Below are 15,498 nucleotides of genomic sequence, written 5' to 3'. Positions count from 1 at the left end.
AGGAGTTTGAGGCTGTAGGGAGCTATGATAGTGCCACTACACTCTAGTCTGGGTGACAGAGCGAGACTCTGTCTCAAAAGAAAAAAAGGAGGGTGGGCACAGTGGCTCATGCCTGTAATCCCAGCACTTTGGGAGGCTAAGGCAGGCCAATCACTTGAGGTTAGCAGTTCGAGACCAGCCTGGCTAATATGGTGAAACATCATCTTTACTAAAAATACAAAAATTAGCTGGGCTTGGTGGTGTGTGCCTGTAGTCCCAGCTATTCAGGAGGCTGAGGGAGGAGAATCACTTGAACCTGGGAAGCAGAGGCTGCAGTAACCTGAGATCGTGCCATTGCACTCCGGCCTGGGCGTCACAGCAAGACTGGGTCTCAAAAATGAAAAAGAAAAAGAAAAAGAAAAAAGAAAAAAAGGAAGGAAGAAAGAAAGAGAAATCTACCTGAAGATTCACATAGAATCTCTCAAGGGACACCGAATAACTAAAACAATCTTGAAAAATAAGAACGAAATTAAAGGTCTCACACTTTCCAATTTCAAAACTTACTACTACTTACTTAGGTGTGGCTTAAGGATAGACATACAGATCAATGGAATAGAATCAAGAGCTCAGAAATAAATTCTCGAATCATGTGATTTGATTAAATGATTTTCAAAATGGTGCCAAGATCACTCACTGGGGGAAAGGACAGTCTTTTAAACAGATGGTATTAGGAACACTGGATGTCCATATGTGAAAGAATGAAGTTGGACTCTTACCTAACACCATATACAAAAATTAACTCAAAATGGATCAAAGACCTAAACCCATAAAAGTTTAGAAGAAAATATAGGAGAAAAGCCTTATGATATTGGATTTGGCAATGATTTCATGGATATGACACCAAAAGAACAGATAATAAAAATAAAAGTAGATATATTGGGCTACATCAAAATTTAAAACTTTCGGCCTGGTGTGGTGGCTCACACCTGTAATCCCAGCATGTTGGGAGGCCAAGGTGGTTGGATTGCTTTAGCTCAGGAGTTCAAGATCAGCCTGGCCGGCATGGTGAAACATCATCTCTACAAAAAAAAAAAAAAAAATTAGTCAGGCATGGTGGTGTGCACCTGTAGTCCCAGCTACTCAAGAGGCTGAGGTGGGAGGATCACCTGAGCCCAGGAGGTCGAGGCTGCAGTGGGCCATGATCACATCACTGCACTCTAGCCTGGGTGACAGAGTGAGACCCTGTATTAAAAATTTTTTTTTCAAACTTTGGTGCATTCAATGATCACAATCAATAGAGTAAAAAGGCAATCCAAGGAATGGGAGAAATTGTTTGCAAATCATATGTCTGATAAGGGATCTATATCCAGAATATAGAAAGAAGTACAACTCAACAACAAAAAGTCAAACAACCCAATTTTAAAATAGGCAAAGGACTTCAATAGACATTTCTCCAAAGATGTACAAAGGGCCAATAAGCACATAATAAGTTGCTCAATATTAGGGAAATGCAAATCAAAATCACAATGAGATACCATCTCACACCCATTAGGATGGCTGTTATCAAGCAAATGGAAAATAAGAAGTATTGGCAAGGATGTGGAGAAATTGGAATCTTTGTGCATTGCTTGTGAGAATAAAAATGGTGCAGCCACTGTGGAAGATGTTCTGGCAATTCCTCAAAAAATAAAACGTAGATTAACCGTTTTATCCAGTAATTCCTCTTATGGGTCCATATCTAAAATAAGTGAAAGCAGGAACTCAAATAGGTATTTGTACACTCATGTTCATTACAGCATTATTCACAATAACCAAAACGTGGAAACAACCTGTGTCCATCAACAGAAGAGTGGATCAGCAAAATGTAGTCTGTGCACACAACGGAATATTATTCAGCCTTAAAAAGGAGGGAAGTTCTGCAGTGTGCTGCAACACTGGATGAGCCTTGAAGACATTATGCTAAGGGAAATAAACCAGACACAAAAGGAAAATTACTGTATGATTTCACTTATCTGAGATCCCTAGAGGAGTCAAATTCACAGACAGAAAGTAGATTGGTGCTTGTCAGGGCTGAGTAGGGGAAAATGGAGCATTGATTTCTATGGGTACAGAGTTTCAGGTGAATCTTAATGTCACTGAATTGTACACTTATAATGGTTAAAATGGCAACTTTTATATTTTAATATGGCATGTATATTTTACCACAATAAAAAAAAAGAATCTGTGTTTCACGATTTTCTTCTAGGACACCCGACTTACGGCACAACTATTACACCAATGTATAGAAGAGGTAAACTGAGGCTCAGAGTGACTATGTGTTTGTCTTATCCAGTGGGGATAATAATAGTCTCCACCTCTCAAGGTTACTCTGAGGATTAAATCAAATAATGATGCCTATAAAGAAACCCCCTCCCCAATCAAAGAAGAGCATTGGCGACAGAGTGAGAACCTGCATCTCATGGTATCTCATTGTGATTTTGATTTGCATTTCCCTAATATTGAGCAACTTATTATGTGCCTATTGGCCGTTTGCATGTCTTCTTTGGAGAAATGTCTCTTGAAGTCCTTTGCCTGTTTTAAAATGTGAAATACCTATGAAGATGTGAGCGATGGAGACAGGATGGCTTCAACTGAACTAGGGACAAATGTTGGCGATTTCATATGGGTCAACCTAATAGTCACGTCTAATCCTTTAGTTAAACAGCAGAAACAAAGATATTTCTCGCATTGTTATGTATGTAATTTTATATGCTCGAAATGTCTCAAAATAAAATATCTTTATAAAAAAATAGAGTAAATGGGAAGCAGTGGAAGAGTTTGAAGAGGTGTTACCCTCTCATTGGCCAGGAATACAATGTTTTAAGCCAGATAAACCTGTGGTTGAATCCCAGCTCCATGCCTGTTTAGTTATCGGACCGTGGGCAAGCCATGTGACTTCTGGGACCTCAGTGTTCTTGTCTGTAAAATGGTGATAATAATACAAACTTCAGAGAGGTGCTATGCAGATCGAATGCACAGAAAACAGCTGGAACTTGCACAGAGCACAAACTTGATTCTATTAGAGGTGACTGTGGTAGGGGGGGTGAAATGTTAGCACCAAGCTTCAAACCCCGCCAGTCTGTCTGCCAACCCTGTGCTGGGCCCTGCATTTCCAGCCAAGACGAGCTTGACAGCTCAGGTTTTCCAAGCCCAGCCTTGCCAAGGAGTGGAGTTTCAGGTGTTTACAGAATTACTGTGACTTAATCTGTCTTTTCTCTTCTAGAACTTCACAAGCAGGGTATGTTTGCTGTGCTTCTGAAATCCAGAAATTTACCCTTTCTATGCCAGCACAACAGTTACTCTTTGGTGAAATACATGGAATGATGCAATCGTTAATAATAATAGCACATCACACTCCGGGGACTGTTGTGGGGTGGGGGGAGGGGGGAGGGACAGCATTAGGAGATACACCTAATGCTAAATGACGAGTTAATGGGTGCAGCAAAACAACATGGCACATGGATACATATGTAACAAACCTGCACATTGTGCACATGTACCCTAAAACCTAAAGTATAATAATAAAAATAATAATAATAATAATAGCAGTATTTTGAACTTAAATATTTCTTTTTTTATCTTTTAAAAACATGGATCAAATGTGTACTCTGTCGGCTCATATACTATCTCTGCTATTCATGCCCATGTAACTCCAGACATTTGTCTTTTTCTATTTTTTTAAACAAATAAAAAAACCCAGGATCTTGCTCTGTCACCCAGGCTGGAGGGAGTGGCGCAACCTTGGCTCACTGCAACCTCCACATCCCGGTCTCAAGCAATCCTCCCACCTCAGCCTCCCAAGTAGCTGGGACCACAGGCGCATGCCACCATGCCTGGCTATTTTTTGTATTTTTTGTAGAGATGGGGTTTTGCCATGTCACCCAGGCTTGTCTCAAACTACTGGACTCAAGTGACCCTTTTGCCCCAGCCTCCCAAAGTGTGGAGATTATAGGCATGAGTGACCATGCCCAGCCAGACTTTTTTATTTTCCTTTTCCTTTTCCTTTTATTTTTTCCTTCCTTCCTTCCTTCCTTGCTTCCTTCCTTCCTTTTTTATTTCTTTCTCTCTCTCTTTCTTTTTCTTTCTTTCTTCTTCTCTCTCTCTTTCTTTCTTTTCTTTGTTTCTTTCTTTTTATTTTTCAGATAGGGTCTCTCTCTCTTGCCCAGGCTGGAATGCAGTGGTATGATCACGGCTCACTGTAGCCTCAACCTTCTGGGCTCAAGCGATCCTCCCACCTCAGCCTCCCAAGTAGCTGGGACCAAAGGCACACACCACCATGTCCAGCTAATTTTTAAATTTTTTATAGAGACGGCATCTCACTATGTTGCCCAGGCTGGTCTTGAACTCCTTTGCCCAAGCAATCCTCCCACCTCAGCCTCCCAAAGTGCTGGGATCACAGGCATGATCCACTGTACCCAGCACCCCAGACTTTCTTCAGAAAGTCTGTGTGGACTCAAAGCTGTGATAGAAAGGACTTGTACATTCAGTATCACTATCCCCTTGAGAGACTGTGAGGTCAGAACACATCTGTCTTTTCAGTGCTATAAACCCAAAACCCACCCTAGGGCTGGGAGACAGCAGGAGTTTTGTGTTTGGGAGTGAGAAAGTTGGAAGGAGACAGGTAATTTTGCCCCTGAGTCCCAGATGAAGAAACTACTGCCCAGAGAAATCAAAGCTTCTTGCAGAGGAACAAGAAACAGCATAGTACGAAGGAACATATTGCATGAGAGTGGGGCCCATGGGGTCTCAAACTCAAATGCCTACAGGGCCTGACAAATGTGGCCACGTGCCAAGTGAGAGGAACACAGAGCAAGTGCAAGGATAACTAGCAAAAGACCCTTAGGGCTGGAGATAATGAGACAGTGGTCAACTGGAGTGCATGACCCATCTAAAACAGGGGTGAGGGTGGGCTGGGGACCACCACTGCCCAGACCTAGCACAATTCCAGTGCAGGAATGTGGGCTCTAGACAGCCAGATATTCTACTTTTTCAAGAGACATTGGGATTCTGGCTTTTTATGTGAATTTTCCCAATTTTAAAATTTTGGCACCAGGTGTGGTAGCTCACACCTGTAATCCCAGCACTTTGGGAGGCTGAGGAGGGAGGATCACTTGAGCTCAGGAGTTTGAGACCAGTCTGGGCAACATAGTGAAACCTTGTCTCTATTCTGAAAAATGGCATCCACTTTAAACTTCTAGAAATATGGTGTGAGCAACTTTTTGTGGGCCTAACCTTACCTTTAGATGACCAAAATGTTAGATATAGACAGATGAGTCTAAAATCTGAAACAAATGTACTCACAAACAGTATTCTGACCTAAAACAAAGATATCCTCAATCACATAACCTACTTTGTGAATAGGAAACCCTGGAATTGGGCAGTGCCCAATCTGCTCAACTGTACATGGCAGTCCTGATATTATAACTCTTGAAGTTACTACTCTCCCCAACCCCAGTCCAACTCAATAGAAATGCTAACCCCCATCCATCAACTCATCAAATCATGAGAAGAAGTCTTTCACCTGTCTTGGTCACTAGAGCTGTGCAGCAAGGCCGTTTGGGGGAAGCTTTAGCCATCTTGACCAGATTTGTTCTGTTCTCTAGGGTTGTGAAATTCCGTCGCACAGGTGAGAGTGCAAGGTCAGAGGACGACACGGCTTCAGGAGAGCATGAAGTCCAGATTGAAGGGGTCCGCGTGGGCCTAGAGGCTGTGGAGCTGGATGATGGGGCAGCTGTGCCCAAGGAGTTTGCCAATCCCACCGATGGTGAGAGGGCCCTGCAGTTGGGGGATCAGTCTGGGCCACGGTCAAGGTTGCCTACCCAGCAGGCAATTTCAGAGGGGTATTGTGAAGGGGCAGCTGGGAGGGCCCAGAGGGCCAGGGGTGGAGCTGGAAGTGGGGGCTGAGCCTACATAGCTTACTTCAGCAGGCAAGGTTACATCACAATCCCTGCCAGTCAGCATCAATGCACAACACTTGGCTGAGGATGGCAGTAACGATGATGATGATGATGGTAATGATGATGATGGTGAGGATGATGGTGATAATGGTGATGATTATGGTGATGGTGATGATCATAGTGATGAAGACTGATGATAAAGATGGCAATGGTGATGATGGTGATGATGACGATGGTGATGATGGTGGCAATGATGATGATGGTGATGATCATTATAGTAATGATGATGATGGTGAGGACGATGGTGATGATGGTGGCAATGATGATGATGGTGATGATCATTATAGTAATGATGATGATGGTGAGGATGATGGTGATAATGGTGATGATTATGGTGATGGTGATGATCATAGTGATGAAGAATGATGATAAAGATGGCAATGGTGATGATGGTGATGATGACGATGGTGATGATGATGGTGATAGTGATGATTATAGTGATTATGATGATGGTGATCATGATAATGGTGATGATGGTGATGGTGATGATAGTGGTGATGATGATGATATGATGATGGTGGTGATGATGATGGTGACGATGATGATGATGGTGATAGTGGTGATTATGGTGATGATGATGGTGATCATGATGGTGATGGTGATGATGATGATAGTGATGAAAGATGATGATAAGGATGGCAATGGTGATGATGATGATAGTGATGATGATGATGATGGTGATGACGATGATAGTGATGATGGTGGTGGTGATGATAGTGATGATGATGATGGTGATGATGATGATGATGGTGATAGTGATGATGATGGTGATAATGATGGTGATCATGATAATGGTGATGGTGATAATGATGATAGTGATGAAGATGGTGATGATAAGGATGGCAATGGTGATGATAGTGATGATGATGATGAAGATGGTGAAGATGATGGTGATGATGATGATTGTGGTGATAATGATGATTGTGGTGATAATGATGGTGATAGTGATGATTATGGCGATGATGATGGTCATGATGATGGTGATGATGATGATAGGATGAAGATGGTGATGATAAGGCTGGCAATGGTGATGATGATAGTGATGATGATGATGAAGATGGTGGTTATGATGGTGATGATGATGATATTGATGATGATGAAGATGGTTATGATGGTGATGATGATAGTGATGATGATGATGATGAAGATGGTGGTTATGATGGTGTTGATGATGATAGTGATGATGATGGTGGTGATGATGATGATGGTAGTGATGATAGTGGTGATGATGAAGATGATGATGGTGGTGATGATGATGAAGATGATGGCGGTGGTGGTGATGATGGTGATGATAATGGTGGTGATGCTGATAGTGAAGACGATGGTGATAGTGATGATGGTGGGGATGACAGTATAATGACAATGGTGGTGATGATGTTGGTTATGATGATAGTGTGATAGTAATGGTGACATTGGTGATGGTATGGGAGTAGCTAACATTGGCTGAGGATTTATTATGTGCCAGGCACTGCTCTAACCAGTTTACATGTTTTATCCATCTAATCCTCACAACAGTTCCAATTGGATCTATTACCAACATCTTCCCCATTTTGCAGGTGAGGAAACTGAAGCACAGAAGGGTTAAGTGTCTTGCTGAGGGTTATACAGCTAGGAATTAGCCAATTTGGATTTACGCCCAGGCAATCTGGCCTCAGAGCCCACATTCTTACCCATGACCTTGTGCTGCCTCTGAGGCGGTGCTGTGGGACCTGGTCTCCAGCTTCCCTCGCTTCTTGATGCTGATGGATGAAAACATTCTATGCGTTCCTGAAAAGCCTCAGATTCCAAATCTAAGAGAGGACTAATGACTTGAAGGCAAGGCCTATTGTTGGCAGAGATAAGGTGGCAATGACAGGGGACGGAGGGAAGCTGAGGCTTTACTCTCAGGCTGATCTGGGCTCTACTCCCAACTCTGTGAAACACAGGCCAAGTCCATATCCTCCTCTGTAAAATGGGGCTAATACTAGGCCTTAACTCATAGGATTGTGATGGGGATTAAATGAAATAATGCACATCTAGCTTTTGGCATAGTGCCTTGCAGGTAGTGAGCACTCAGTAAATGCCCCACAATAGTGTTACTACTGTTCTTCTTGTGGATGATATTTTTTGCTGGAGGAAACCATAGCCTGCTAATGTGATCAACACCAGCTCACACTTCTGGAGAAAATTATGATTGATATACAAGGCCCATGGTTGAAATTCCAAAAAGATGACACCTCCTGGCAGGGGCTGATGAGATCCTCGGAGGTCACCCAAGGGGCCACCCAGCTTCCTCCTTTACTATTTTTTTTTTTTTTTTTTTTCAGATGGAAACTCACTCTGTCACCCAGGCTGGAGTGCAGTGGTGCAGTCTCAGCTCACTGCAACCTCCACCTCCTGGGTTCAACCTCCACCTCCTGGGTTCAAGCAATTCTCCTGCCTCAGCCTCCTGAGTAGCTGGGACTACAGGCATGCGCCACCACACCTGGCTAATTTTTGTACTTCTAGTAGAGAGGGGGTTTCGCCATGTTGGCCAGGATGTTGTCAAACTCTTGGCCTCAGGTGATATGCTCACCTTGGCCTCCCAAAGTGTTGAGATTTCAGGCATGAGCCACCGTGCCTGCCTGTATTTTTATTTTTTGATTCACTATTCATTTTGGAATTATTTTAGCTTTACAAAAAAATTGCAGATATAGTATAGATATTTCTCACATACCCTTTACCCAGCCTCCCCTAATGTTAACAACTAAACTAAAAAAATTAACGTTGGTGTGCTACTATTAGCTCAACTCCAGACTTTATTCGGATTTCACCAGTCATTGCAGTTGTGCTATTCCCAGATACAATCCAGCATAACATATTGGGTTTAGTGTTTTAGTTTAGTTTTGTTTTGTTTATCAGATTTTTTTTTATTTTGAGACAGAATCTTACTCTGTCACCCAGGCTGGAGTGCAGTGGCATGATCACAGCTCACTGCAACCTTGAAACCTCCCTGGCTCAAGTCATCCTCCTCCCTGAGCCTCCCAGGTAGCTAGGACCATAGACGTGAGCCACCACTCACAGCTACTTTTTAGAAATGTTTTTAGTAGAGATGGGGTTTCACTATGCTGCCCAGGCTGCTCTCAAACTCCAGGTCTCTAGTGATCCTCCTGCCTCAGCCTCCCAAAGTGCTGGGATTACAGGCATGAGCCACAGCATCCGGCCATCTTTTAGTATGTTTCAAAAACACTTATTAGCTTATAAATTTTATCTGTGTTTTTTTCTGAGCATAAAATAACACTTGTTTATTTGGAAAGCATTCAGACATTAAAGAAATTCTCAAAGTAGGAAAGTGAGTGTTGTTTTCAAAGATGAGCATGGTAAGCAGTTTTTTTTTTTTTTTTTAGAATTCACATAACATTTATTTGTTCTATTTCTTTTTTTTTTATTTTTTTTTATTTTTTTTTATTTTTTATTATACTTTAGGGTTTTAGGGTACATGTGCACAATGTGCAGGTTTGTCAGGTTTGTTACATATGTATCCATGTGCCATGTTGATTTCCTGTACCCATTAACTCATCATTTAGCATTAGGTGTATCTCCTAATGCTGTCCCTCCCCCCTCCCCCCACCCCACAACAGTCCCCGGAGTGTGATGTTCCCCTTCCTGTGTCCATGAGTTCTCATTGTTCAATTCCCATCTATGAGTGAGAACATGCGGTGTTTGGTTTTTTGTCCTTGCGATAGTTTACTGAGAATGATGTTTTCCAGTTTCATCCATGTCCCTACAAAGGACACGAACTCATCATTTTTTATGGCTGCATAGTATTCCGTGGTGTATATGTGCCACATTTTCTTAATCCAGTCTATCGTTGTTGGACATTTGGGTTGGTTCCAACTCTTTGCTATTGTGAATAGTGCCGCAATAAACATACGTGTGCATGTGTCTTTATAGCAGCATGATTTATAGTCCTTTGGGTATATACCCAGTAATGGGATGGCTGGGTCAAATGGTATTTCTAGGTCGAGATCCCTGAGGAATCGCCACACTGACTTCCACAATGGTTGAAGTAGTTTACAGTCCCACCAACAGTGTAAAAGTGTTGCTATTTCTCCACATCCTCACCAGCACCTGTTGTTTCCTGATTTTTTAATGATGGCCATTCTAACTGGTGTGAGATGGTATCTCACTGTGGTTTTGATTTGCATTTCTCTGATGGCCAGTGATGAGGAGCATTTCTTCATGTGTTTTTTGGCTGCATAAATGTCTTCTTTTGAGAAGTGTCTGTTCATGTCCTCTGCCCACTTTTTGATGGGGTTGTTTGTTTTTTTCTTGTAAATTTGTTTGAGTTCATTGTAGATTCTGGATATTAGCCCTTTGTCAGATGAGTAGGTTGCAAAAATCTTCTCCCATTCTGTAGGTTGCCTGTTCACTCTGATGATAGTTTCTTTTGCTGTGCAGAAGCTCTTTAGTTTAATGAGATCCCATTTGTCAATTTTGGCTTTTGTTGCCATTGCTTTTGGTGTTTTAGACATGAAGTCCTTGCCCACGCCTATGTCCTGAATGGTATTGCCTAGGTTTTCTTGTAGGATTTTAATGGTTTTAGGTCTAACATATAAGTCTTTAATCCATCTTGAATTAATTTTTGTATAAGGTGTAAGGAAGGGATCCAGTTGCAGCTTTCTACATATGGCTAGCCAGTTTTCCCAGCACCATTTATTAAATAGGGAATCCTTTCCCCATTTCTTGTTTTTGTCAGGTTTGTCAAAGATCAGATAGTTGTAGCTATGTGGCATCATTTCTGAGGGCTCTGTTCTGTTCCATTGATCTATGTCTCTGTTGTGGTACCAGTACCATGCTGTTTTGGTTACTGTAGCCTTGTAGTAGAGTTTAAAGTCAGGTAGCGTGATGCCTCCAGCTTTGTTCTTTTGGCTTAGGATTGACTTGGCGATGCGGGCTCTTTTTTGGTTCCATATGAACTTTAAAGTAGTTTTTTCCAATTCTGTGAAGAAAGTCATTGGTAGCTTGATGGGGATGGCATTGAATCTATAAATTACCTTGGGCAGTATGGCCATTTTCACGATATTGATTCTTCCAACCCATGAGCATGGAATGTTCTTCCATTTGTTTGTATCCTCTTTTATTTCATTGAGCAGTGGTTTGTAGTTCTCCTTGAAGAGGTCTTTCACATCCCTTGTAAGTTGGATTCCTAGGTATTTTATTCTCTTTGAAGCAATTGTGAATGGGAGTTCACTCATGATTTGGCTCTCTGTTTGTCTGTTATTGGTGTACAAGAATACTTGTGATTTTTGTACATTAATTTTGTATCCTGAGACTTTGCTGAAGTTGCTAATCAGCTTAAGGAGATTTTGGGCTGAGACAATGGGGTTTTCTAGATATACAATCATGTCATCTGCAAACAGGGACAATTTGACTTCCTCTTTTCCTAATTGAATACCCTTTATTTCCTTCTCCTGCCTGATTGCTCTGGCCAGAACTTCCAGCACTATGTTGAATAGGAGCGGTGAGAGAGGGCATCCCTGTCTTGTGCCAGTTTTCAGAGGGAATGCTTCCAGTTTTTGCCCATTCAGTATGATATTGGCTGTGGGTTTGTCATAGATAGCTGTTATTATTTTGAGATATGTCCCATCAATACCTAATTTATTGAGAGTTTTTAGCATGAAGTGTTGTTGAATTTTGTCAAAGGCCTTTTCTGCATCTATTGAGGTAATCAGGTGGTTTTGTCGTTGCTTCTGTTTATATGCTGGATTACATTTATTGATTTGCGTATGTTGAACCAGCCTTGCATCCTAGGGATGAAGCCCACTTGATCATGGTGGATAAGCTTTTTGATGTGCTGCTGGATTCGGTTTGCCAGTATTTTATTGAGGATTTTTGCATCAATGTTCATCAAGGATATTGGTCTGAAATTCTCTTTTTTGGTTAAGTCTCTGCCAGGTTTTGGTATCAGGACGATGCTGGCTTCGTAAAATGTGTTAGGGAGGATTCCCTCTTTTTCTATCGATTGGAATAGTTTCAGAAGGAATGGTACCAGTTCCTCCTTGTACCTCTGGTAGAATTCAGCTGTGAATCCATCAGGTCCTGGACTCTTTTTGGTTGGTAAGCTATTGATTATTGCCACAATTTCAGAACCTGTTATTGGTCTATTCAGAGATTCAACTTCTTCCTGGTTTAGTCTTGGGAGGGTGTATTTGTCGAGGAATTTATCCATTTCTTCTAGATTTTCTAGTTTATTTGCATAGAGGTGTTTGTAGTATTCTCTGATGGTAGATTGTATTTCTGTGGGATCGGTGGTGATATCCCCTTTTTCGTTTTTTATTGCATCTATTTGATTCTTCTCTCTTTTCTTCTTTATTAGTCTTGCTAGCGGTCCATCAATTTTGTTGATCTTTTCAAAAAACCAGCTCCTGGATTCATTAATTTTTTGAAGGGTTTTTTGTGTCTCTATTTCCTTCAGTTCTGCTCTGATTTTAGTTATTTCTAGCCTTCTGCTAGCTTTTGAATGTGTTTGCTCTTGCTTTTCTAGTTCTTTTAATTGTGATGTTAGGGTGTCAATTTTGGATCTTTCCTGCTTTCTCTTGTGGGCATTTAGTGCTATAAATTTCCCTCTACACACTGCTTTGAACGTGTCCCAGAGATTCTGGTATGTTGTGTCTTTGTTCTCGTTGGTTTCAAAGAACATCTTTATTTCTGCCTTCATTTCATTATGTACCCAATAGTCATTCAGGAGCAGGTTGTTCAGTTTCCATGTAGATGAGCGGTTTTGAGTGAGTTTCTTAATCCTGAGTTCTAGTTTGATTGCACTGTGGTCTGAGAGACAGTTTGTTATAATTTCTGTTCTTTTACATTTGCTGAGGAGAGCTTTACTTCCAACTATGTGGTCAATTTTGGAATAGGTGTGGTGTGGTGCTGAAAAAAATGTATATTCTGTTGACTTGGGGTGGAGAGTTCTGTAGATGTCTATTAGGTCCACTTTATGTAGAGCTGAGTTCAATTCCTGGATATCCTTGTTAACTTTCTGTCTCGTTGATCTGTCTAATGCTGACAGTGGGGTGTTAAAATCTCCCATTATTATTGTGTGGGAGTTTAAGTCCCTTTGTAGGTCACTGAGGACTTGCTTTATGAATCTGGGTGCTCCTGTGTTGGGTGCATATATATTTAGGATAGTTAGCTCTTCTTGTTGAATTGATCCCTTTACCATTATGTAATGGCCTTCTTTGTCTCTTTTGATCTTTGTTGGTTTAGAGTCTGTTTTATCAGAGACTAGGATTGCAACCCCTGCCTTTTTTTGATTTCCAGTTGCTTGATAGATCTTCCTCCATCCCTTTATTTTGAGTCTATGTGTGTCTCTGCACGTGAGATGGGTTTCCTGAATACAGCACACTGATGGGTCCTGACTCCTTATCCAGTTTGCCAGTCTGTGTCTTTTGATTGGAGCATTTAGCCCATTTACATTTAACGTTAATATTGTTATGTGTGAATCTGATCCTGTCATTATGATGTTAGTTGGTTATTTTGCTCGTTAGTTGCTATAGTTTCTTCCTAGCCTCGATGGTCTTTACAATTTGGCATGTTTTTGCAGTGGCTGGTACCGGTTGTTCCTTTCCATGTTTAGTGCTTCCTTCAGGAGCTCTTTTAGGGCAGGCCTGGTGGTAACAAAATCACTCAGCGTTTGCTTGTCTGTAAAGTATTTTATTTCTCCTTCACTTATGAAGCTTAGTTTGGCGGGATAGGAGATTCTGGGTTGAAAATTCTTTTCTTTAAAAATGGTGAATATCGGCCCCCACTCTCTTCTGGCTTGTAGAGTTTCTGCTGAGAGATCAGCTGTTAGTCTGGTGGGCTTTCCTTTGTGGGTAACCCGACCTTTCTCTCTGGCTGCCCTTAACATTTTTTCCTTCATTTCAACTTTGGTGAATCTGACAATTATGTGTCTTGGAGTTGCCCTTCTCGAGGAGTATCTTTGTGGCGTTCTCTGTATTTCCTGAATCTGAATGCTGGCCTGCCTTGCTAGATTGGGGAAGTTCTCCTGGATAATATCTTGCAGAGTGTTTTCCAACTTGGTTCCATTCTCCCCATCATTTTCAGGTACACCAATCAAACGTAGGTTTGGTCTTTTCACATAGTCCCAAATTTCTTGGAGGCTTTGTTCATTTCTTTTTATTCTTTTTTCTCTAAACTTCCCTTCTCTCTTCATTTCATTCATTTCATCTTCCATCAGCGATACCCTTTCTTCCAGTTGATCGCATCTGCTACTGAGGCTTCTGCAATCTTCGCGTAGTTCTCGAAACTTGGCTTTCAGCTCCATCAGCTCCTTGAAGCCCTTCTCTCCATTGGTTATTCTAGTTATCCATTCTTCTAATTTTTTTTCAAAGTTTTTAACTTCTTTGCTATTGTTTTGAATTTCCTCTCGTAGCTCAGAGTAGTTTGATCGTCTGAAGCCTTCTTCTCTCAACTCATCAAAGTCATCCTCCATCCAGCTTTGTTCCGTTGCTGGTGAGGAACTGCGTTCTTTTGGAGGACGAGAGGTGCTCTGTTTTTTAGAGTTTCCAGTTTTTGTGCTCTGTTTTTTCCCCATCTTTGTGGTTTTATCTACTTTTTGTCTTTGATGATGGTGATGTACAGATGGGTTTTTGGTGTGGATGTCCTTTCTGTTTGTTAGTTTTCCTTCTACCAGACAGGACCCTCAGCTGCAGGTCTGTTGGAGTTTACTAGAGGTCCACTCCAGACCCTGTTTGGCTGGGTGTCAGCAGCGGTGGCTGCAGAGCAGCGGATTTTCGTGAGACCACAAATTCAGCTGTCTGATAGTTCCTCTGAAAGTTTTGTCTCAGAGGAGTACCCGGTTGAATGAGGTGTCAGTCTGTCCCTACTGGGGGGGTGCCTCCCAGTTAGGCTGCTCAGGGGTGAGGGACCCACTTTAGGAGGCAGTCTGTCCGTTCTCAGATCTCCAGCTGCATGCTGGGAGAACCACTACTCTCTTCAAAGCTGTCAGTCAGACAGGGACATTTAAGTCTGTGGAGGTTAGCTGAGTTTTTGTTTGTCTGTGCCCTGCCCCCAGAGGTGGAGCCTACAGAGGCAGGCAGGCCTCCTTGAGCTGTGGTGGGCTCCACCCAGTTCGAGCTTCCTGGCTGCTTTGTTTACCTAAGCAAGCCTGGGCAATGGCGGGCGCCCCTCCCCCAGCCTCGCTGCCGCCTTGCAGCGTGATCTCAGACTGCTGTGCTAGCAATCAGCGAGACTCCGTGGGCATAGGACCCTCCGAGCCAGGTGCGGGACACAATCTCCTAGTGTGCCGTTTTCCAGGCCCGTTGGAAAAGCGCAGTATTAGGATGGGACTGACCCGATATTCCAGGTGCCGTCTGTTTCCCCTTTCTTTGACTAGGAAAGGGAACTCCCTGACCCCTTGCGCTTCCCGAGTGAGGCAATGCCTCGCCCTGCTTCGGCTCGCGCACAGTGCGCTTCACCGACTGTCCTGCACCCACTGTTAGGCACTCCCTAGTGAGATGAAACCGGTACCTCAAGCAGAATTGCGGAAATCACCCGTCTTCTG

At 42.3% G+C, this 15,498-nt stretch overlaps 1 protein-coding gene across 1 annotated transcript in view; it reads left to right on the top strand.

Moving 5' to 3' along the window:
• Positions 1 to 15,498, top strand: part of SVOP (SV2 related protein) — a 107,761-nt gene that overhangs the window by 22,711 nt on the left and 69,552 nt on the right. Inside the window, exon 2 of the mRNA XM_055238612.2 lies at positions 5,622 to 5,782. Coding sequence (XP_055094587.1) covers positions 5,622 to 5,782 — 161 coding nt within the window. The remainder of the gene's footprint in view (positions 1 to 5,621; positions 5,783 to 15,498) is intronic.

Source organism: Symphalangus syndactylus, chromosome 13, assembly GCF_028878055.3.
Source record: "Symphalangus syndactylus isolate Jambi chromosome 13, NHGRI_mSymSyn1-v2.1_pri, whole genome shotgun sequence".
NCBI classification, from domain to species: domain Eukaryota; kingdom Metazoa; phylum Chordata; class Mammalia; order Primates; family Hylobatidae; genus Symphalangus; species Symphalangus syndactylus.
This window is presented reverse-complemented; position numbering and strand designations above follow the sequence as displayed.